We start from the raw sequence: 23,702 nt of genomic DNA, 5'->3' as shown, positions 1-23,702 counted from the left end.
ATTGACTAATTAATTGCTTTCATCAAGCTTTAGTGCCAACCTACCTCCTATACTTAAACACTACTTAGTTTTACTCAGCTCGATTAGCTTTATAGTCATCCTGAGTAAACATTACCTCTTTTTTGTATTAATACATTATATTGTAAAGTTTAACTTTTTTTTCTATTTGGTAATAAAGCTTCTTGTTGTTGTTGTTGTTGTTGTTGTTGTGTAACTAAAGCACAAAAATTAACTGGTGACCTTTCCATCCAATACATATAGAGTATCCACACTCCTTTCTTTATGCTCTGGGATTTTTCTTCCTTACCATGCTACTAGTTATATTACTTTCATGTTGCTATCATTTAAAATGAATTCTGCATTGTGGAGGAAGGGAGAGGGGTGTCATTCATTAAATAACTCTAATAGCAATTTTATCATTACCAACCAGTTGAATAAGTTGGAAATTCCCATTGTAAATGGTTTGAATCCAGGAGTATCAGTAGTTCGTGTAGTGTAATTGTCCGTGATGCCAACAATCACATTGTTGTACATCATCAACTTACAAACCACAACATTGACTGGGACTCTGCTCAGTGCTTAACCTACAGTACAAACTATTTTCAATGACTGACTCTAGAAAGCTGGTACACTAACCTAGAACAAACGCCTCTTGACAGATGTCAACAACTACTGGCGCCTTACAAATGACTTATCCATGACAGAAAAGAAAACAACAAACGGACTTCTAACAGACTGACTTAACATTACACGGACCAAAAACCGACCAATTTGACTAACAATAGACAGATCAAAACCCACCAATGACTGATGACAAACTTTACACGAGTCTTTCAGCCAATACCATCATGGCTATACTGACCAATCACATTCAATGGACCAGACTTAAAACATCGTCGACTGACAAACATTATTCACTTGACTCTGAAGATGACTTCCCCTCAGGTTGTCGAAACGTCAGTCACCAACAACAGTTCTTTTCAGAACTACCCTCACCCAGACCATCACACTATATGAAATTCCCATTGTAAGTTCTCTGTGGCAATAACAAATTTATCAGATAATTCTTTATGATTCAATGATAACTTGACTAATAATTATACTCTCTGTGGTTTGTTAAGGACGAAGGCTGTAACCATATACAGGCACTGCAGGGCTTAAAAAAACTTGAATTCCAGCTTGCCCTTTGAACAAGCAGCTCTCAAATTTTGCTTTCCCTGGGCAAGGCTTAGTTTGCTCTTTTTAAAATTTAGTTGGCAGGTGACTTGCCTAGGTCCTTGCCCATCAGGCAAGTGGGTATGAAAAGTTACTAGCCCATTAGGAAAATCTACCTGTGTCGGACGACCAGACGGCACTTTAGTCAAACCTTGTACTGTGTCAAAAGCCCCAATTAATATGCTTACCTCATAAAAATCCCAAACCTTGTCTCTTGTTCTGTAGATAAACTGCATAGGTACTGGCTCTGGATAAAAACATTATCAATAGTTGAATAATACTAGTCACAAAAATTGACAATATTTTGCGGTTATTTAAAAAGTGCAGATTTCCTTCAAGCACACAACGAACTTACCATTCTTGTATAAATCTTCTGCCTACAAGGAGAAAAATGCATGCTAGTCAGAGTGCACATACAATAAACTTATACATGTAGTCATAAAATGTGAGAGCTGGGCTTTTTTTTTTTTTTACTGGGGATTGGAGCCAATTTTATTACCAGGATTGAAAAACATTTCAAAAATAGTTGCATTTTGTTGGGAGAAATCTTGCATTCTTGTAAAGTTCCTAAAATGATGACCCTTTTTACTTTCAGCTTTACCAGAATTTTCTTATCACTACTGAGGCCCTCCACAGACAGGACACTTAGTTTTTGACAACTACTGGCTATCAACAGCTAAATATTATCGAAAACAAAAACAGTTAGTGTATGAGATGAATTGTCAACAACTAAACATTAAATTTTTTAGTTGTTAACCGTTTTTCCTGTGTGTGGGAATCATTGGTTTAAAGTAGTTGTTGACAACTATCAAAACATGACACACATTTCAGCATGCATATTGTGTTTTGAGCAAGCAGAGTGAATGTTAGTTCCTATAGTCTCACTGACGTGACATAGACATCAACAATTAACACTCCAATGTGTAAAATGCTCACATCAGACACAATTAGTTGTCGATAACAAAATAATTGCAGACAACTAGGTGTCTCATCTGTGGAGGTCCTAATGAAGGGTTGCTAATTTTGGGAGTTGCTTTTGAAGGATCGTGATTGTGGATATAACTACCTTTGGAGAGTCCCTACTCTTGAAGGTCATTACTTGTCAAAACTTTATCATACCTGACTGTATATCAATAAATAACTACTGGCTGAATGATATTAGACCCATACTTACACTATCTGGACCACTTTCTGGCCAGCCTAAGGAATAAAATTAGGCATTGTCAAATATCCATAAACATTAAATATAATGGCAAACAATTACAATTACTGCCTTTACAAGCCTACAGGACCTGATCTACCACACTTTAAAGTGCTTTTAATGGCATAAACAACCAGGTGTATTTCAGCTTCACCTGATTTGTGATGCTAGAGTAACACAGGGTAAATCTATGTTAGTAAGAATCAAGTCACCACAAACTCCCAGGCAAAACAAGTTTCTCTTTGAATGATTTATTCAATATTTCTTCAGAAGAATCAAAAGATGACTGAGAATATTGCTACCCCCTTTAAGCTGGAAACTAGAGTCCAACACATATGGATAACGGTCTCAAGAGTCAACATTTTTAGGGAGCAGGGATGGCTCAGTGGTGAGAGCACTAAGTCTTGCCTCCTGTACAACCAATGTGGCCCAGGTTTGAATTCTGCTCGAAGAGTTATAATCGGTTTTCCTTCCTGCTTATTCAATCTTGATGCATGAGCACTTTATAAGGTGTTTTTCAGAGTTCTCCCATTTTTGGGGGGGTATATTATAAACTACATTTTACATCTTTTTTGTTTTTTCTCATTACCATACCTAAACACACAATTAGCCAGTCAGACTTGTCTACTACCCTAATTTCCTTCAATATCAAGTCACCAGAATTTTGGCTAAATCTGGGTATGAAAATACCCAATCTAACCTACCACCAAAGCATTTCAAAGGTATAAGGCAGGTTTAAATAGCTGTAAATACTGTCTTAAGTGACCTTGGTCAATACAGGTTTTATTACTGATGTGATGTAATGATTGAAAAAGAACAGACTAAAAGAATGTTTTTTAGTGTTCAGTGGTGTATCAGGCTAGTTAGGCTTCACAATGGATATGATGGCTCAATTGTGTCACACCAAAAAAAGGGCCATGACTTAACCAAAGTCACCAGGACTGTCACCAAAACATACAGGTTCAAGTATAATCCTGAGTCACCAAGCTTGGTTAGTTATATCTTTTCGGTACGCTTCAGTAGCCTCTTCAGTGAGTTTGGCTGAGCCATGGTTCATATTTTGGTGAGATGTTGTTGAGCCAAAATACCCATGGAAAGATATCAAACATATCAAACAATATGCAACCAAAGCATACCAAATAAAGGTACAGTGAGATGATTACTGTGACCAAATTTGGTCAAAATTCTGGAGATATTATTCTGACTAGTTATAGTAATCTGTTACATGTTCCACTTATTTGGCGTGTATGAGGAGATTAATTTTGGCAGGAAAATTTTGACATTTTTTAAGCCCCAATAACAAATGCTCAATATTTAATTGCAAAACTTCTATAATTTTTGCCTGTTTTTAATTTGACTCAAAAAATATATTTACTTTATCTGGTTACAATAATAAACAATAATATTGGATGAGGTTTTTGTGATATCTGGAATAATCAAGGTCGACGTAAGTGTTATCAGCCAAGGCCAAAGGCTGAGGCTGATAACACTAACCGAGACCCTGATTATTTTGGATGTCACAAAAACCGAACCTAATAATTGTTTTATTATACATTGTTTGAAAGAAAATAACGACAAATGCCTTATTGCACCGAACGCAGCTTATTTTTGACAAGCCATGTTCTTACTTCGCTGTCCATGAACTTGACATTGCTCTTGAAAATCATGCATTGCACATGCAACCTACAGAATATTCACTAATCTGCTAGCAGATTAGTGAATAATCTGTAGGTTGCGCTGTTTCCCAGAATTAACTGTAGGCTTTTAGCCAATGAGAAGACAGATGGTGATTACAATGTATAATAATTGAAAAAAGTTGTAGAAACTTTTCCCGATCATGTCATAGAGTACTCTGATTGGCTGCATTTAGTTAATGACCCTTTGCAAGTCCAAGTCTTTTCATAACTTCTAATATTTCACGTATTGGTAACTTTTCGATATTACAGAGTTAATTGAGTAGGGGGGTCTTTAACATTGATAGGCGCGTAAAGCACACAATCGTGGCCATGTGTGAACCAGAACTTAGGATTGAATTGTATTTAACGAGGGACAATGAGAAATAAACTTCCCGCTAACTAAATCATATAATAATACAAGAATAATCGATTACAGAATCTCTTACCATGGTAAACCACAGCTCCAGTGACGAATCCTACACAGCCAGCTCCAAATAATATCCAACTCCTTAAACTTGGACCCTTCTTCTCTTTTGGTTTCACGTAATAAAATGCACGTGGACATCGTAATGGAAGTCTTGCGATCGTTGGAAGTGTTCTTCTTGTACAGGAAAGAGAAGAAAATTGTACAAGTGGTGTAATCAGAGACGTATTGCCGCACATTCTGGAACTGAACCATCTGCAACAAGCTGAAACTGTAGATGACATTGCGACCGCCATGATGAAATATTTGAGCAAACTGTGTGAAATGGTCAGCGGTGATGCAAATCACCCTAGAAGCTGCGCCATCTACCAGGAGGGATAGATGGAAAGAGCGCATCGAAAATACCTAAATGGCCAAGTTTGAGGCCCCTGGAATTAAGGAGTAAGTTTATACGACAGTTTGAATTTTCGGAAAATTTAGAGGATCTGTATGCAAAATGTTGCTGGAGAGCAAGATCTAGCTCTCCAGCAACTTTTTCCACACAAATCTTATTTTTTTAAAAATTCGGACCGTCATAAAATCTCCTTCTTTAATGATGGGGGCCTCAAACTTGGGCATTTTGATATTTTTGACATGCTTTTTCCATTTCTGGCATTCATTAAGTTATAGCCCATAATTTTATGAAAAATAGGTCACGTGATGGCTTAGCTGCAAAGGGCCTATGGCATGGTTGCGCAAGCGAAGTTGACCTCTCCGTCCTGGCCATCTACTTTGCGTTGAAGTGTATTCCCAAGTTTCTGAACGTTGCCAAGAAAATCTCACAAGTTCTCTCAAGAGTAGCCATCTAAGCCACAATCGTCATAAACACTGAATGAGGTACAGTTGCAGCCAGGGACAAAGCAGAGTATGGCAACTTACAAGATGTTGGGTGGTATCCATTGAGGGGGGTGCACTCCCCGAAAATCTATACGTGCCTGATGTGGTGCACTGTACGAGATCCCACACTACTTCAGATTTTACCTTCTCTCATTCCCTACCACTTTGATCCTCATCCAGTGATTTTTCTCACGCTCCCTAAAATATCATATAGATGAGCTAGAGGTTTAGGGGTTAAGTGAATCCCTTTTCGCCAAAAAAAATTAAATAAAATTAAAAAACAAAAACAAAAACAAATACATAAATAAATCTCCGAGGGTGATGGAAATCAAGGGTAAACTTCTTCTAACTTTTTTTTGCAAGGCAGCAGAAAGTTGCTTCAAATGATCAGGAGGTTAGAAAATCAGGATTCCACTGAAATTAACGACAATGACGGCAGATTAAAAGTTTCATTGCCATGTTCCAGAAAATGTCTATACCCAGACCGGTTTGGAATCTGGTTAACTTCCCCACCCCACCTCTACAGTTATGAAAACTGCAATTTGGGTCATGTTTTAATACTATTGTATTTTTTTTTGTTTTGTTTTGTTTTTTTTTCATGCCGAAATAAGTGGTTGTAGTCACAACATGATAGTTGTATTCAGAAGGTGAATACAAGGCAAATGTTCTACTGACGTTCAAAACTGGAAAAAAGGAAGGCACTTGTTATCACCTTTTACACCACATGCTACAGTTAGGCGAGTAAGCGAGCCGATCATACAACCTTGTACTTGGTAACATAATAATATTTGAGAACTTAGAATAACTGCATTTCACTAGACGAGCTTTATGTAAATGTATGTTCGTTTAATTTGCTTTTTCCAAGGTGAATACTGTAAGTTAAAATGCATCTGCAAGCCTAAGAATAGTTTGTTGCTTACAGATTTTTTTTTAACACACTAGAGATAACATGCAGCAACATTTACAATACACGGATGCATCTCAGCCTGAAACCACATTCATTTTTTGGGGTCAGGGTTTTACTAAGTGAAGATAACCTAAGTACGTTTTTTGAGAACCATACCTCTTTAGAACAATCAGAAGTACAGCTGTAGGTGCAAAATTAGAGCCTCTATCAAATAAATAATTGGTCACATGGTACCCCTCTCTTTATCACGCTCAAGTCTTTTCCCTGCTTAAAAGACATTTGACATTTGAGCTGAAATATTCCTCCCACTAAAATCCATGTAGTGTTGCCTTATACGTTGTTAAAGTAACAAATCCAAAACACGAAAGATCTCCTCCGGCTGATGAGCAAAACTATCAGTACAAAACTCATGTGTCTCTCAGACAGGGGAAGGATTGAACATGTGAAGCTTAGTTACAAAATCGATTATCGTCTGGAACTAAGAAATCAGATAAATATTGCCATAACATAAAGACGGAAAAAGGGATACATTACATCATTTCAACATTTTAGTTTTTGTTGTTGTTGTTGTTTTTTTTTTACTTTTTTTGCAGCTCATTCCACAACATTAACCTGAGACTGCACCCAATGTAAACACTGCCTCAAATGACAGGAACATGTAACTAGTGACGTCGCGCAATGAACAAAACCGTTCTATTACATTTAACAAAACACTTGTAACTACAAATACATGATAGAACAGAATCTACTAAAATCTAATATTGAAAAGGACTTATATCCAAATGACTTTAACCTCTCAACTCCTGATGTCAATTGTTTATTTACATGGCTAATAACAATTATAGCAAGTTACACAGTGTATAATAACAAGAATCTGACACTATCACTGTCTTAGGTAATTAACTTCGAACTCTTTCATCAGCTGTATGAGAAATGTATCTTGGAAATAATAGCTGTTATTGCATTTATCAGCGGGTTGACACACAAATGAGGCAAAAGGGTCAATTCTGCATTGTACTGATCCTTTCGACTCATTTGCATGCCTTTTAAAACATTGACCACAAACTCAACAGCAATAACAGCTATTGAATCCTACCTAAATGTAAGGCTGCAAGGGAAACAATGATGCCTATTCAATATCAAAGACCCAACTGTTTAAACAAGAGGTCCAAGTAGTCTCCCTAGATTCATTTTGACATAATTTAGTTTGGCAACTCTAAGCAATTTGACACTGTACATTCTACCAGTAAATAATTTAGCTTCTAAAAACGTATTAAATAAGATTCAGGCCATACTTTATCATGCTACACTGCTGAATTACATACTGTTTTGTACCAGATGAGCAGTAAGACTGTTATGCAAGGTTCAAGTGTGAACTGATGAAGGACATATCAGGAAAAATGCCTGTGGAAAATGAGTGAATTCTTGCTGAGGGCAATGTTTCAGTAAAATATTGCAAGTTATAGTTGAAGTCCTTCATAGACTATGTGCAGTGGGATGGAGCACAGCCTGTACATTATCGTTTCATTAATGTAATAGCCTGATTAAGAAAACCTTCATAACAGCAACATGAAATTCAAATCAATAAATACATAATGATAATGGCAAAGCACTAAAGAGTTCCAGTGTTTGATTGGTTTCTTGTGTGTAAAAATGCACCGCTAAGTAACAACCAATGAAGGACAAAGATCACTGGTATGAAATTTCATGGCTCAAATCTCTGATCTGGTCCTAAGTGAGTGTCTCCACTTTTTAAGGGCTGTCTGCCTGATTGGTCAAACTACGTACATGTTGTCATTATAACTGCAAAACTTGAATGTTGTGTAGACAAATTTACATAGGACACTTCTTACAACATTACAGCCTAGAGTCTAGACACATTAAGCCAGATTAGTCAGATAACGTTAAAACGATCTTTTAAGCTTGGATTTCTGCCTCAGAACTTCCCTTGAATAAAACAAAGAGTAGCCATGGCTTTTCCCTTTGATTAAAATAAGTGCTTTCTGGATTCCTTTTTACAAATGTTCGATTACGCAAAGTTTGTTTAATGGTTTAAATGGGTAACCTATTATCTTAAAATACATATCCAACAATTTAGTGGCACAAGGAAAGAAAATGACATCACAGGAAAAAAAAATACTGCATATCTATACAAAAATGACACAACAAGGCCCATGAACTAGTAAAGATAAATTAAAACCCTGCTAGCTTGGACTGATCAGGTTAAAATCTATCCTGTTGAGTTGATATGTTGACCTCTAAGAACCAGTTCCACACTGATACTAACTGTCCTTCTTGCCCAAACATCCAATCTCTAAAGATAACTTTCTCTAGCAATGGAAACCAGAAGGAAGTCAAGTGGATGTCACATTTGTTACATTTGTGTCAGACTGTGTACGGCAAGTATGGAAGAACTGTTCGAAAGAATACAAGTTTAAAATGTACAATGCCACATCTAGAAATTCTAGCAAAGTCTGACCGAACCAAGGCCACTTGATCTCTTAGTGAACTCAAAAAAGTTCCATCCTTGAAAATCTGTACACAATTTTGTCAAAGTCGTTGAGAATAGCATCTTACTTCCCTCCTTTAGCATGCGTCAAGATGTGAGACTTGAGGTTTGTCGACTGTGCAAACCTTTTATTACAGGAGTCGAAAGGACAAACATATGGCCTGTCACCAGTGTGAATGCGAACGTGGGTGCGAAGGTTGAAATCCAAAGAAAATCTCTTGCCACAGCCTTCAAATGTACACTGTTGAGAAAAAGCAATATGATGTTTTACAACAATAATCATGATGGGTAAACATATTATCTGTTTCATTCCTAGAGATCATGCATTGCTACTTGTCCATGAAGAAGGCTTGCTCATCCCTGGTAACCCACAACATATAATTATTTATTTACACTAATTCATCAGAGGAACCAGAGAGTGATCCCTAGGCCAACCTTTGCTGATATCATTGTTTACATTTTTTCCACATTGACATACGACTTTGCACAAAGAAGGCATCAAGCTAGACATGAATGGACTACAAACATTTAAAGAGCTTGTGAAACTTAGTAATTGGTAAAATTGTTGGCTCTTTGGGTGTAATATTAAAGGAGAAATTGGCTTTCAAAAACTGCAAAACTTCTGGGTGACAAAAGCGCTAATGAGCTCATACATTTTTGTCAATTTTTGAGTTTTGAAACCTGTGTCGCACAGAAGGTATCCAAGACACTGTGCACAAATTCCTTAGGACAATTATTCATGCTACGCCCTGACAATATGCAGAACTAATGTTCTTGCAGCTCTATCAGAAACTGTATCGCTAAAACTAATGAGGCAAATATCGTAAACAAAGCTTCTTTAACCAGACACATAACTCCAGTTTCTGTCAGGTAAAGTGGCCAAAACTATCGCTACTCCTCTGGATGGGAAGCTTGTTCATGGCCTGTTACCCCCAATATTCTGTCCAAACAGCTCAGAAATCACTATATGTTACTAAAATGTACCTCAAACACTGGCAGTTTGGATTATCTAGCTAATTTATAAATCTTGCCTGACTTTACACAAGATATTGTTAAAAAGTTAGACAATAAAAACACTTGCCTGGAATGGTTTTTCACCGGTATGAACAAGCTGATGTCTCTTTAATTTTGAACTCTCCACAAACGCCTGAAAAATGGAAATTGAGGAAAAAAGGAATCAAAAATACAACTCATACAAAGTTGCTGTCATCATATACTTATCTCAGCTGGCTACTCCCCTGATCCTTTAGAAAGGAAGGCAAAATCAGCTACCTGCTTTAACAATTAAACCACCTACTTCTAAACTTTCTAACCATCCTGAACCTACAAACTTACTTAAAGCACTGAATCTTACCACTAGTAACAGCAGTTTAGGGAAGACCTTTTTTTCTGGGATGCTCAAAACTACCGTAAATCCTCTATTTAGCCACCCAGGGAGGGGCTTATTCATTTTAAGCACTTTTGACGGGGGGGGGGGGGGGGTTATGAGAGAGGGGGGGCTTATTTAATTTCTAGCGAAACAGAAGCTTAAGAAACAGATTACGATTATGCTTACCTACTTCCTGTTTTGGACCAGGGCAATGACTAATATGGAGATTTGAGCAATATTATACGTATACAAGTTATTTTTAACATTTTTATTCTTCTGGGAACCTTGAATAGGTTATTCTGGATCAGTCCACATGAAGTGTTACAGTCGTGATTACATTTCAAATACAGTCTATCATTTATCAACTTGACTGTGTGGAATAAGGGGGAAGGGGAGGGGGGCTTAATAACTTTGTTCCTCAGAACAAGGGACAAGGGGGGCTTATTACAGAGAGGGGCTTATAGAGGATTTATGGTGCATGTGTCTTCAAATCAAGAGAAACTTTAAAAGAATAGTTTCCCAAGAATGAAAACACCACAGAGGTCACACAAAACCCAAGAGGATCTATGATGAGGAAGACTCCAATGGATTCTAAAAAATTAGTAATTTCAGAGATTCTTACCTTGCCACATTCAGCGCAGACATGCACTCGTGGTCCGTGTGTATGTAAGTGTTTTCGCATTGCTGAATTATCTCGAAACATCTTGGTACAACCCTGCAAAAGCAAAGAAAAACAAAATGTAATTCAATATACTGACGTTTCGAAAATGGTGAAAAGAACTCAAACAGGATACCAGTCAATTGTTATTAAATTCTCACGTTTAGAAATTCATCCTGAGAACATCTGGGTCAAAACCAGAAAGTAGACATAAAACTGATTAATAACAGACAAGTTTAAAACAATTTTCAATAAAGTTGTTAGTGAAAGGACACCAAAATAAACAGAGACTTCCCTAAAATGATAATTGCAGAAGCATTTTACACAACCAAACAGTAGCATAATGTACGAAAGTACAAACTGATAAAAAAATGCTGCTAAATCAGAATAAACATACCCCTTCGTAAAATCAAATACAAATATAAAATCTATAGCCTCTCTTTGTAACTTATGAAAAAGAGAAAAGATGACGGGATAGTTAATAGAGGGGACTGGTTATGAAGCCCTGCAAACATCAAAGGAGCGAACAAAGATGCCAAGATTTATGTTGGAAGGTCCATGACCATGCACAATCTTTTGTATTGCACTCATACACTGTATGGAGTAAACAACTACTGAGTTTTGCGCACGGTCGAGGCAAAAAAAGTGAACAAAAACATACAACAATGAACTTTGTGGAGTTTCATACCCATACCCCTCTATTAACTATGACGACAGCAGCTTACTTTATGAGGACAAGCTATTGTTCTGGCTCCCTCTTCTTCCTTCATTTTCTTGGGCCTCATTCTACGAGAAATTGAAACTTTGTTAATCTGCTCACGTCAATTTATGATTCTCTCCTTGTTTTCCTTTTTAGAAAACTACTTGTGCGTCTAAATAACAAGTCTGCCTCTGAAAGAGAAGCTAACAGAGAGGCTCGTAGACCTCAAAGTGCTTTTCACAAATGGTGCATTTTCATCATTGCTCTCACCTTTCATTTTAGCAGTAACTTCACAGCTTTTTAGAAAAAATGTAAAATAATCACTTTTGTATTCTGGTGCTCTTTTATTATCATCAACACAAGCAAATTTTTGTCTTCAGAGCAGGGAGGTATAGATGGATTTCAGAGTGATTTTGAATGACAATAACATTTAACAGCATATCTGCAAAGTACTATGTACTTAGTACTTTGTTCTCATTGACGGTCCACAGCTTGGACAAAATTTCTTATTATGCATTTAAAAAAAAGAAAGAACCTCTTGATTTCACTGACACTGTATTCGGCACTAACACCCCTGAATCTCTTTTATTAGTAGAATTCTACTTGAACACTAATGCAAATGCTGCAATCTGATTGGCTGAGTCATTGCACACTATCAGCCATTAGCGTGCAGTGGCTTGGTGTGGTCAACGTTTCCTCATTTCTCCAAAATTTGAAATAATGTTGTGAAACAAATGGATAATAAAATTCCTGAGAAGACTAAAAGAAGAATATACGTGGTTTCTTGAGATAAAAAAATAGAACTTTTTTGAAAGAAACTGATAATTGTGCGTACACAACTGCAAGACCTGCAAATGTCAAATTGACAATTCAGTCCTCGCGAATTTTCCAAAGTGTGAAGTTTAATCCCAAGACTAGAAATAATTGGAATGGTTATTTAAAGCAAATTTCAGTTAGAATTCTAGTAAAACGATTAGATTATTCCCTATCGATTTCTATGAGGTGATAGTTGATGAGGCCAAAGGCCGAATCAACTATCACCTCATAGAAATCGTGAGCTCATACTCTAATTGTACCACTGCAAAGGGATCAGATGACAGCACTTATGCCAACCACTAAATTTGGAAATAGAAGGATAAGTAAACAGCTTGATAACTAAAAATCAACTTTTTAGGGAAGAGTTTATTCGTTGCAGATGACACAAGTTGATACAAGGAAATTTTTTCAAGGGCATATAACCAAAATGTGCATCTAAAACAACCTGGTCAGGTAACATAAGACAAATCATACCACAGCCAAAACAAACTTGAAAAGACTAGCCTTCATACTTTATAAGAGAGAGAGGCTTTTTTCCCGTGCAAGTGTATGCCCTGTCTTATAAGGAAGAGGGAAAGGCATTTTTTTGAAGTTATGAACAAACAACACTTTTGTTATGAAATGTTAACTAAAATGTATTCCCTGTTTAATGTAATATGCTAATAAGCTGTAAGTGGCATCTGCCATTATCTGTACAGTGAGAATTTTGTCATCAGAGTTTTAAAGGAATGGAAGCAATAAATGACAGTGGACAATTCATGCTTCCACAAAATATTGCATCTTCTGGGGTTTTTTCGCTGCCCCGTTTTGATTTTTCTTTTTTGCTTCTCGTATTTGCAGACATGATGATAACATATTTGTGCACCTTCAAAACGAACTTTCTGCCTTGTCTGCAAAGTAAAGGCTCCATATCATTGAGATTTACCACAGTACAACAACAGGTAAACCAGGAAATAGGACATAGCACACAGCTTGAGAGTAGTGTTACTACATTTCAAATGTTCAAAATTGTTGTACATTAGACTTTTGTGCAACCTAAAATCAAACACTCCCAACAAGTAGTGATCAATGTCCATTGCTTCATTTATGCTGTTGTTCTTGCTTGCTGCATTCCCCCCCCCTCCAAAAAAAAAACACACACGCACACACACACAGAAAAAATGTAAGATCACATGAACATTGAGATTTTCAACTGCTGTGAAAAATACGAAAATCAACACGAGAATTGCGAGTATGACGACGTTAATAGATACATTTTAGTGCAACGACTTGCGAACGAAATCAGTATTTGTTCAAACAGCCGACGCTCGACAGTACACTGCCTAATTTCGTAGCGGAAGACAACCTTTTGTTTGTCGGAAAAAGTGCAAAATTCTATTTCTAATGTTTCATGGGGTAAAGAACTTAAATATTGTACGCAAAAAATCCGTGACTTCGTGTTATGTTGATTTATACTGATTTATTCACTATATAGTGAAAACTATGGCATCGAAAAATTCAAAATTACCACTTTGCACCGAAGAGCGGCGGCCATGATGAAGTCCGCCATTTTGGTTGTGAACAAAGGCTGCTGTTTGTCATGGGATTTCAATATGGCTGCCAAACTGGTCGAAAAGTCACCTTACCTTGCAAACTCCGCTAACTGTTTCGGATCACTTAAATCAATCCCAGGAAGGCCACCAGGAGGGATCTTTTTTCCTGTCATGTACTCGGTGAAGTCGGGAGCTTGATTCAACTCTTCTTGTTGAGCTTTTTTCTCTTCTAGACCGTCACCATATCACGCACAAGAGAAGAAACACAAATGAAAACATCAGATTTTCCTGCGTTGCAGTACTGCTTAACTCTTAAAACCAACTTAATCTGAAAAGTAAGGGCGCCCATTTTAAAAAAACGTACCCGACGCCCACATTGTCACGGCGAATTCGCCTTCAAGAGTCTTTATTTGTACTTGCTTTTGTTCCCATTTGCGCGTACCTGAGCGTTCAGTATCTCCATTACCACCCCCTCTCTCACTGTTCGAGGCGTTTGACGCACTCGATGTAGTAGAGTTAACATGACCCTTTCCCGATCTTCCCAGACCTTTAGTCCTGTTTCCTCTGCTTCTTCTCTGTTTGCTTGAAGGCGTCGTGGAAATGGACACTTCTTCAACTATGGCGTGTTTTGACTCCTCGATAACTTCCTCCGTCGTTTGCACCACGATTTCTTCGTTCTCAGGCTCAGTCAGAGGCTGAAGGGCTATCATGGGCTGCGTCTCAATTTGAACCTCTTGTTGAGGTTCAACCATAGTTTCCACCTCAACTTCGACTTCGGCCACACCAGAGGGTAAGTCGGCCATGTTGGCGCCCGAAGCTACCTTCGCAGGGGGTGCTCACTGTCAACTGAAAATATCAACCTCACTTTGAAGTCGAACAGACCACGTGGTAACTGTTTCAGCCGAGCCAATCAGTATTCGGAACAGCCAGTTGTAGTAACCAATCAGAATTGACAAAACCCTTAGAAGTCGCGGGAAACAGATGTTTTCTCGAGAAAATAGGAAATTTGCTGGAAACGTTTTTCTGTGAAGGGAAAGTTATATCCAACAAACATGCGACAACATGATCACATAGGGAATAATTCAAGAAGGCAAAACCATCGCGACAAAGCAATTTCCAGCTCCTCGGGATATAGAGGGTTATAAATCAGGACGAAACGAAAAATCAGACAAACATATATATTCAGCCATTTGTTTTATCATCTCACTTCTGTCTCAATCGCTCCTCCTATCAGTTTGCCGGTTTTTTACCCACTACTCGACATTAAGTTATTGAAAACGCGTTCCCCATGATTGAAACTTTATTCTGGGCTGAAATTCGCCATGTAATATCATAGGTGAAATTTCAGCGTTAATTTATAATTTCACTCCTGATATCACCAAATTGCCATGGCAACGTTTGGCGCAAAATTTCCCGATACAAACAAGTCATAAACCCATGATTGTAGGTGTAACTTGTCACCTAAAGAAAAGATAATCAAATGGCATACTCGTGAAATTAGGAAATAATTTCACTTTCGTTTTGTCAAAATTCTAATAATTTTCCGAGCCTAAAACAAATTATTAGAATTTTGACAAAATGCGCGTGAATTATTTCCTTATTTGTCACTCGTCACAGTTTCATCGACCATACTAATCAGCCTTACGAGGTTAACTATAGGGCCGCTTCGTTTTTTACAGTAGGACAGTCGGACTCATACCCAGTATCAACAGCCACGGAGGGGTTTTCTAAGAAGGGATGTCAGAACGCCCCTCGCATCGGCGACTGGAAAATGTGCACGTCAAAAAGAGACAGTCGGGATATCCAAGAAGCGTGCTACCGGCAAAGATCTTAGGCTCAAACGGGAGGTTTTGTCCACTGAGTTAACACTTTTTCCAACATAATTCTAAGGAACAAGCAACTCGTTAAGCCTTTTTGCCCATTTTCTTAGAGATCGCCCCTTCCAATCTCCAAGGGAAAAGCCCTGAGAACGAGGTTGCAGATATGAAATGCCTCACCCTCAAGAGGTCTCAGAGAAGACAGAAGCATTCCTGGGGCAATAGCTGAACCTCTATAAATGGCACATTAGGACAGATCTAACTGGCCATTGTGGAGAGGTGGGCACAAGAACTTTAAAAAAGAGTTCACCGTATGGAGCAGCACAAAAAATGATCAAGAGAAAAAATGCTGGCCGTTTTAGAGAGCTGGCCCCATTATGTTCCCTGAGAGAGCCTAATGTTACTGTTAGTATGCTGGACTGTGGATAGAGCAGTCTGGGTTTGAGCCATCACATAATGTTCTTGGGCAAGACACAATTCTCATGCCTTTCTCTGTCCAGGTGTATAAATAAATTAGGTGATTTAGTGCTAGGGGGTAACCCTGCAAATTCTGGACTAGCATCCCATCCGGGGAGATAGAAATACTCCTAGTTGCTCAATGCTAGCTCGAACATCGTGGACTAAGCTGCATTTCCTCAGGTCTGCAAAACAAGACTGACATTCGTATTCCATCAGTTGACAGTTATTTGAAAAGAAAAGTCTGTGTGTATGTTTTTGATTGTCTAATTGGAAATGTATGCACGCCTTTTAAGAACTATTTTACAAGGGTAAGTCACAATGTCAACACAAGAAATAGATTTTCCTCGATCGAACTGCCGAAAATGAACTTGGAGTTTGGCCGTCGGAGTTTTTCGTTTTTAGGGGCTTCAATTTTTAACAGTTTACCGGCGGACATAAGAACTCTGAACTCTAGGCTTTTATTTAGGCAAAAGGCCAACGAACATTTTTATTTGTAATTTTTAATCGTGAGTTTTTATATGTTTCCCAATGTACTAGTTTTGCCTTGTTAACTTTTTACCTTTTTTAAATTTTTAAATTTTTAAATCTTACAGGACCCCTTTGATAACAGTACTTTATAGTACTGATGGGTTAATCCTGTCTAAAGATTCGTTATTATTATTATTATTATTATTATTATTATTATTATTATTATTTATTATTATGATAAGTTCCGATCAGTCACCCTAGCGTATGATTCACACCACCCTCAGTCAGTAAAGCGCGGTATTGTGAAATGTCTGTACGACCGGGCTAAACGTCTCGTGACCAAACCACCAGTAATCGCTGGAGAGAAGAAACATCTGTCATCTGTACTTGTTTCTAACGGATATCCGTCCTCTTTTGTACAGAAGATCACAAAGGCACGAACAACCCTAAGAAGAGAGCCCGTGGCGGAATTTAAATCCACCGCCGTCATTTTTACCTTATGTCCAAGGAGCTTCGGAGTCTCTCCGCCGCTGCCTAGAACAACAAGGCATTCGCACCGTCTTTAAGTCCGACACCACACTTCGGTCACACTTAGTGCAACCAAAGGACACCGTCAACCCGGCTAAACAGGATGGTGTTGTCTACAGACCGGATTCCCTGTGAGTGCGGCAAAGTCTACATCGGGGAAACCGGGAGATCTATGCAGGAGAGGATCAAAGAACACGACAGGGATTTACGACTCGCCGGTACCCAGAACTCCGCCGTTTCTGAACACGCCCAGGAGACCGGCCACTATCCTATCTGGAATGAGGTCAAGTTTATTGATCGAGATCCTCACTGGTACACACATAGGGTTTAGGAAGCTATTCACACAAGACTTCACCCTAATAACATCAACAGGGATAGTGAAAATGAAATTCTTGAAGCATGGATGCCCACGATCAAAATACACAACGGTACAACAGCGGACCGCTGAGGGAACAGCTACTCGCCGGAACAATGGAATAAGAGAATCGAAATGAACCAATCACAGCCGACCTTTGTGATATAAATGATACCGTGCAATCAGTCGACCTTATCGCCTGAGTAAGACTGGCAGTAAGCAGTCGAAACGTCGCGATCTACATCTCAAGTGACTATTCAGGCATCGTGAGACAAACAATAATACACTTTATTATTGCACCTACCAGGATGAATAACAACAACCTTTTCCACCTATCTGCTTCTCTTAATTACACTACCACAATGAACACTGAGAATTCATCAGATCAATCAGTCACATTGCTAAAATTCATTTATTTCTTCTTTTGTTTTGTACCATAATACATTTCTCACAGGCAAACACTCCTTACATCATTTGCACTTGTACACCGAAAAAACCTACAAAATTTTAACAGCCACAAAACATATTTACCGCTAAACAAACTAAAAACACATAAGACAAATTGCACTTAACATTCAAGCAATAAAAGCACAAAATAAAGTTACCAAAAAAACTCACAGTAGGGTAACATCTTGAATACAATTCAGTTATGAAGAACGTATCGAGACTTAAGCTCTCAAGCTGACCCTGTGCGAGAAAAATGAATGTGAAGTTTTCAATATTTTAATTAAAACGAACGTTTCACGTCAGATCAAATCAAAATAACACAAGGTTTAGAGGTGAACTTAACATAAACTTTCTCGAGAATTTGAAAGCAGGGTCATTTTGGGAAATGAGGTGTTTCATATACCAAAATGTTACCACAATATGAGCAGATCTTAAGTACATAATTTTGTGCACTTATTGCTCAAACAAAATATATGACTACCTGAAGAATAAATATATTGGTTTACAGTTACAAGCATTCATATCATTAGTCATATATTTGTGCGTTTTATGACTAGAGTCTTCTTTTTTGTACATCTACTGCTGATAAACTTCACTGATAATTTAGTTTGCCTGAGGCAGTTATGTGCTTGCCTAAAGTAACTTTTTGCTCTAAAATCACAACTTACTTGTTAGTAACCAGTAAAATAGTGTGACTTTTTACTCCTGGGCACTTCATCAGTGAGATAACCAGGTATGCAATAAATTGATAAATATATTACTATGTTTAGTTACAAAATAAATTTTTATACAATAAATAAAATTAAACCTCAGTACAACTCAATACAAAATGAGCAGATATCTCATGGCAAATTAAAGTTATATCCCCACCATGTGTGGATTGTTATATTTTAATAAAACTTAACACCCAAACAAATGGAGTGCAAGTTGGATAACCTGCTAAAAATGTGAATACCCCATCTTAGTCCTACAAACCTGAAATAAATGTATGTTTTCACCCTTTGGAAAATTACATTGTACATGTAAGGTAAATTATCTTAACAAAATATTCTTTACATCCTACCTTGTGTGATTCAACACGCATTGTTTGTTCAAACCAAGAAGTTCTTTGTACTTATTTTTTTTAAGCCACTGTGTGGATTTCTTGAACAAAAATGGACCAGCTGTGTTTCTTAAATTTATGCTGCTACACTAGCTATAGATGTAATATATAAGTAGAATAATCCAAACCAAAAATACAGAAGGATAGCTCCCTAACTGCAAATAATTTCATATCTTTTACAGTGTCTCAGGCTACAAGGTTAGCATTGAAAGATTGATAATGCTATTAACTATTTTAAGAAGTTTCTAAAGTGTAAAAGTTTCTAAAGTGTAAAAACACCCAGTTCTAGAATCCAGGGTACTAGCCCTTGCATTGAAAGCCTCCACATGGGCATGTTTAAAATACAAAATGACAAAAAGGAGAAATGGCACTACTGTTAGCCTAATAGTACTCCACTACTAAAAAGTACTCAGGCGAGCCTAAATATCACTGACTTGAGAGTGGTAAGCTCTCAGTAATGACAATTATAAGAATAAACCTTACAGACACATTGACATTTCCTGTAGTGCTATTTGGCTATTTTATCATTTTGTGTTTAAATCCCACCCACTCCACATTGTCCCACCCTTCAATTTCTTGCTTTGCTCAGATATAAACATTATTTGCCTAGTTTGTGTATCTAACCAGCGATGCTCAAACACAGCATAGTGTTGTATTGATCTCATTAGCCCCCAGTTCAACAAGGCAACCCACAAACTATTCGACAAATTGGTACAGTCATGAAATAATTGATTATCGGTACTAAGCAAATTCGAGTTGTTTCTCACGGTTTCTAGCAAGTCTAAGAGTTACTGTAACAGTTGCGAAGGTCGCTGCATTGGTTGGGAAAGCCCTAAGAATTGTTGCAGTTAGCCCATGCGAGAATGCACTCAAACCACCACTTCTGTAAGTTTTACGAACACAATCCAACATGCCATGATATTTACGCTTCCTTCCAATTTCATCTGCCTGTAATCTTGACTTCACAACATCTATTGGGTAAGTAACAACCCATGAGGAAATTCCACTCAATCCGCCTGCCATCAGTATGGCCAGAGGTCCAATACAATCTATGCTATCTCCTTCAGGTGTCAGTGTGTGGCAAAATAACTCGAATGTTCCAAAGTAGATAGCAAAGGCAGGGGTTTCTCGCAGTAGTGTTAAGGTCATCCCCTTGTAACAGCCATTAACACCATGTTGTTGGTAGATTTTTAGCAAGCAATCAAACGAACCTTGGTATTCTTTCTTAGCAGAGCTTTGAACTTGCACACGAGTTTTTGCTAATTCCATTGGACAGCACACAATTGACTGAACAGCACCTGCAATTCCTCCAGCGATGCACTGACTGGATAACCCTGGCTCCAGCAGACGAGATAGATTACCCTGGACTCCAAATAGGATAGCATTTATGAGGCCTACCCCAGCCATTGGAGAAAGCATGCCTTTGTACAAACCAAACACCTGTAACAAGAGAAAAATAAATGGCACGAGAAACATAAAAGTGTCAATAAGTAAAATATGACCAGAAGTCAACCCTTTGATAAAAACAGAGTGGCCAAGATCAACCTTTTCAATATAAAATCATTATAACTGTAATCTAGTGTACAGAAATGATAAGTTTTCTGGTTCAAAAATTTGGGAATCTAAACCCCTCAGAATTAAGTACCTACTGAAAAATATCTTTAAGAAAGTGTACAAATGCCACCCTCTTAATAATCAAACCTGATTTTGCTGCTGCTATGTTTAATTTGGCTGTTTGATTCTGAAGCTGTACAAGTGTAAATGTAGTGTATTGCATGTTGAAATGTGATGTATGTAGGTCTAGCTTAGCTGAATTTTTTATGCTGCCATTTACTTGATCATGGCGGTGTCCAACCACAAAGCTCTACTTTGGTCAACCCTCACATATGACTTTCATTTCTTTGCACCTTAATTTACTTAATATTTTTATTATTTTCATTACTTTACCATATAGAATGTGTGTAAAGGACTTTCAAAGTGTAAATAAAGAATTGAATTGAACCCACTGAGAGGAAAACAGTTGAATAATCCAAGCCTGTACTACAAGAAATGTAAGAAGAACAGTAAAGAGATGATATGTTCACAACATCTGTCCAGCTGTAGGCAATTTTAACAAATATTTTCTAACCTTGATTTTTTTGGCAAAAGAGTAAATATGGGATTACAGAAAGACAAGGTGTTTTTACAAAATCTCTCTGTGTCAGTTTGTTTCCTTTTTTTTTAATCTTATTTTGGCACTATGTTATGTGCTATAGAAAACTGAAAGAATGCAAAATAACATCTTACAAAATCTCGTTTACACCCTCGAAGGAGAATCTGAAAACTTCTCATGCTTCAAAAATAATTATGACTGAACTACAGTTGAACTTCCCGTGAGCCTACAGGAGGTCGTCGCTTACAATGGCTTACACTATATTGGTTCAAAATTTTGCCTTATTGGTATAAGATAGCTGCAGAGACTGTTTTAAATGTTTTATTCAAGTGAAAAATCAATTCTGAAAAAAATCTGTTACTTTTCATAGAGAATTTTCCATAGTGTACTATCCAGGAAATGTAATAATGTTATTACAACTTATTATCCAATTTTCCCTTTATTATTTGTCAGGTGGTCACTTACAGGAGGTTAAAAGCAAAAGAAAATTCCAAACTTTTAGCTCTAGAAGTGGTTGCGGTCGCTTATGAGAGGTGCTCAGTTACAAGAGGTTCCAAATATAGTGATTTGACTTGAAAACTTTTGGTATTTTGGAAATGTTGGCTGACTGTTTCAAACTCTGTTGGAATAGGAATGTTGACGAAAAATCAATAAAAACAATTACAGTTAGCTCTTCCATCAACAACTCACTTCATATCTTTATTTCGGCGTTCTGGGAGTATTTTGTGTGCAAGTGGCAGTACTCAGTCATAATTTTAGCAAAGTTTTGGCCTAAAATTGCAGCAAAATCACCCTGACCTGAATAGTGCCCCTTTGGTGGAAAGCTTCTGACAATTTGCCAAGTCTCAAAACTTATTGACCTGTAGGAATACCTCTAAAAAAAAAAAAACATTAAGGCACCAGCAATCAGGCAAGGCATCCGGTAGTTTCACGCCTTACAAACTACCTGTCTGCTTGATTTGCAGAAATTGAATGTTAATCAAAGTTTAATCACTAGAAACAATTTTAGGTCCGAAGACAAGTCAGCTCCTTCATTCATGTTGCTCTCTTTAGCAAAAATACAAAACTCAATGGCATGTAGGGCTACCCAATATAACAACACAAGATATGAGACAACTATTATGTCGTTCTGTCTACAATATTTTGAAATGTCTGTTGTTTGGCGTCACCTCACCGTTTCATGTTTTATTATCTGAGTAAAACAATTGAACGTCCCTGTGTATCGCTTGGTTACTTGAGTCTGAAGGCGAACCTAAGAGAAAATAACAACAACTCAGTAAATTGGTGTCATTTTGAAGATCAAATGACCTAAAGACACCGGTAAACGCGGAATACAACTTACAAGCTCGTGCCTTTGTGCGTAGCGGAAAGTTGTCTGATCACGAACATGGAATTTTAATCGCTATCTCCTTGAAATGTAAGTATAACTTACCTTGACGGTATCGAAAGGATGCCCCACTACTATACCAGACAATCCTGAAGAAAAAAACACCGCATGTTACAATTTACACCATTATGTTTATATCCCCTGTGGTGAGTTAACAATCTAAACATACATTCTAGCTACATGATCGATCAAACCTCCAAGACATCCTGCTACGAAGTCTAGTGCCATTAGAAACAACACTAGACGGCAATTTAGCTTGACAAGTGACGAGTATGCGACAACCTCCCTTCCGCTCTCGCTACAACTACTGGCATCGTACCAAAACGTTGACAAATGTATGCATGCCACATAGACATAAGTTTGTAAAATCTCTCAGTCTCTTCATTTCGCAACGAACGAAAAACACAATAAGTAAAGAATGCACTCGGATTCCACGTGAGTAACACGTGAGTAATGAGCCAATCATTCGCCCGTGCCAGTCGGGCACGGTTAACGTAGTCTGAGATGGGGAATGGTATGGGTGGGAGATTTGTTTTACATCCTAAAACCCACCAAGTTTTAAAAGATCTGCATAAAAGTTGAAGATAAAAGTGAAAAGGAGAGGATTATCTCAATTGCTCTCTTATTTTGAACACTGTTTCCTAAGAATGTTGAAAACTTCAGTTTAGTAACATCGACTTCCGTGACTGCTGAAGGCCTCGAAATCATGACGAAACGCTTCGGATTCTCGTCTCGCCCCAACCCTCTTTCGTCCAGTTCGTGTTCACGGATAAAGACTCGTCTGTAAAAAGCCCGCTGCTCACTTGCAAGCATTAAGTATTAAGCATAAACATATGCATAAGAAGCTTATGCGCTAGTGAGGTCGGCTGCGACATGAGCATAAGTATGCTTATGCCAATTCAACATGTCCTGACTGGACACAATAGCGACATAAGGGTCAAGATCGCAAAGTTTTGATATTCTTATGCTTATGCTCATGATTATGTCGCAGCCGTCCTCACTAGCGCACAAGCTTCTTTTATGCTTATGCTTATGCTTGCGTCGCTGGTGAGGCTTAAGAAAAGAGACCGGCTCCCTGGAGTCTATGCAAAATGAAAATGAGAT

The 23,702-nt window shown here is 37.8% G+C and overlaps 3 protein-coding genes across 6 annotated transcripts in view; all 3 read right to left on the bottom strand.

Moving 5' to 3' along the window:
• LOC145484613 (mitochondrial import inner membrane translocase subunit TIM50-like) overlaps nucleotides 1-6,987 on the bottom strand; it is a 20,931-nt gene extending 13,944 nt beyond the window's left edge. For both annotated transcript variants that reach the window (XM_081463210.1, XM_081463211.1), the window contains exons 1-4: nucleotides 4,539-6,987; nucleotides 2,390-2,415; nucleotides 1,571-1,592; nucleotides 1,404-1,462 (exon numbers count right to left, since the gene is read on the bottom strand). In XM_081463210.1, the coding sequence (XP_081319336.1) occupies nucleotides 1,404-1,462; nucleotides 1,571-1,592; nucleotides 2,390-2,415; nucleotides 4,539-4,812 (381 nt within the window). In that variant the 5' untranslated portion in view covers nucleotides 4,813-6,987. The remainder of the gene's footprint in view (nucleotides 1-1,403; nucleotides 1,463-1,570; nucleotides 1,593-2,389; nucleotides 2,416-4,538) is intronic.
• Nucleotides 6,988-7,100: 113 nt separating this feature from the next.
• LOC145484620 (uncharacterized) lies at nucleotides 7,101-14,740 on the bottom strand. Of its 3 annotated transcripts, none has more exons than XM_081463221.1 (6): nucleotides 14,248-14,740; nucleotides 13,977-14,112; nucleotides 11,561-11,621; nucleotides 10,800-10,892; nucleotides 9,890-9,955; nucleotides 7,101-9,049 (listed from the first exon to the last, which is right to left on the bottom strand). In XM_081463221.1, the coding sequence occupies exons 1-6, from the start codon at nucleotides 14,684-14,686 to the stop codon at nucleotides 8,873-8,875; spliced, it is 972 nt and encodes a 323-aa protein (XP_081319347.1). In that variant the 5' UTR covers nucleotides 14,687-14,740; the 3' UTR covers nucleotides 7,101-8,872. The 3 variants fall into 3 exon arrangements, with proteins under 3 accessions (XP_081319347.1, XP_081319348.1, XP_081319349.1); XM_081463222.1 differs by having other exon boundaries at nucleotides 14,326-14,739; XM_081463223.1 differs by having other exon boundaries at nucleotides 14,431-14,738.
• A 2,139-nt stretch (nucleotides 14,741-16,879) lies between these two features.
• Nucleotides 16,880-23,013, bottom strand: LOC145484631 (mitochondrial basic amino acids transporter-like). The gene is made up of 4 exons (XM_081463232.1): nucleotides 22,793-23,013; nucleotides 22,644-22,687; nucleotides 22,386-22,463; nucleotides 16,880-20,499 (listed from the first exon to the last, which is right to left on the bottom strand). The coding sequence occupies exons 1-4, from the start codon at nucleotides 22,824-22,826 to the stop codon at nucleotides 19,801-19,803; spliced, it is 855 nt and encodes a 284-aa protein (XP_081319358.1). The 5' UTR covers nucleotides 22,827-23,013; the 3' UTR covers nucleotides 16,880-19,800.
• Between the last annotated feature and the right edge of the window lie 689 nt (nucleotides 23,014-23,702).

Source organism: Orbicella franksi, chromosome 4 (genome assembly GCF_964199315.1).
Source record: "Orbicella franksi chromosome 4, jaOrbFran1.1, whole genome shotgun sequence".
NCBI lineage: Eukaryota > Metazoa > Cnidaria > Anthozoa > Scleractinia > Merulinidae > Orbicella > Orbicella franksi.
The sequence above is the reverse complement of the archived record's forward strand: the minus strand, read 5'-3'. Positions and strand labels throughout refer to the sequence as shown.

Coding starts and splice junctions, on each gene's coding strand:
- LOC145484620 (XM_081463221.1), bottom strand. CDS start 14,686: ATGGCCGACTTACCCTCTGGTGTGGCCGAAGTCGAAGTTGAGGTGGAA. Junction 10,893..11,560: donor CAATAGCTTGTCCTCATAAA/GTAAGCTGCTGT, acceptor TTGCTTTTGCAG/GGTTGTACCAAGATGTTTCG. Junction 9,050..9,889: donor CCGGTGAAAAACCATTCCAG/GCAAGTGTTTTT, acceptor TTTTCTCAACAG/TGTACATTTGAAGGCTGTGG.
- LOC145484631 (XM_081463232.1), bottom strand. CDS start 22,826: ATGGCACTAGACTTCGTAGCAGGATGTCTTGGAG. Junction 22,688..22,792: donor CGTAGCAGGATGTCTTGGAG/GTTTGATCGATC, acceptor TTTTTTCTTCAG/GATTGTCTGGTATAGTAGTG. Junction 22,464..22,643: donor ATCCTTTCGATACCGTCAAG/GTAAGTTATACT, acceptor ATTTTCTCTTAG/GTTCGCCTTCAGACTCAAGT.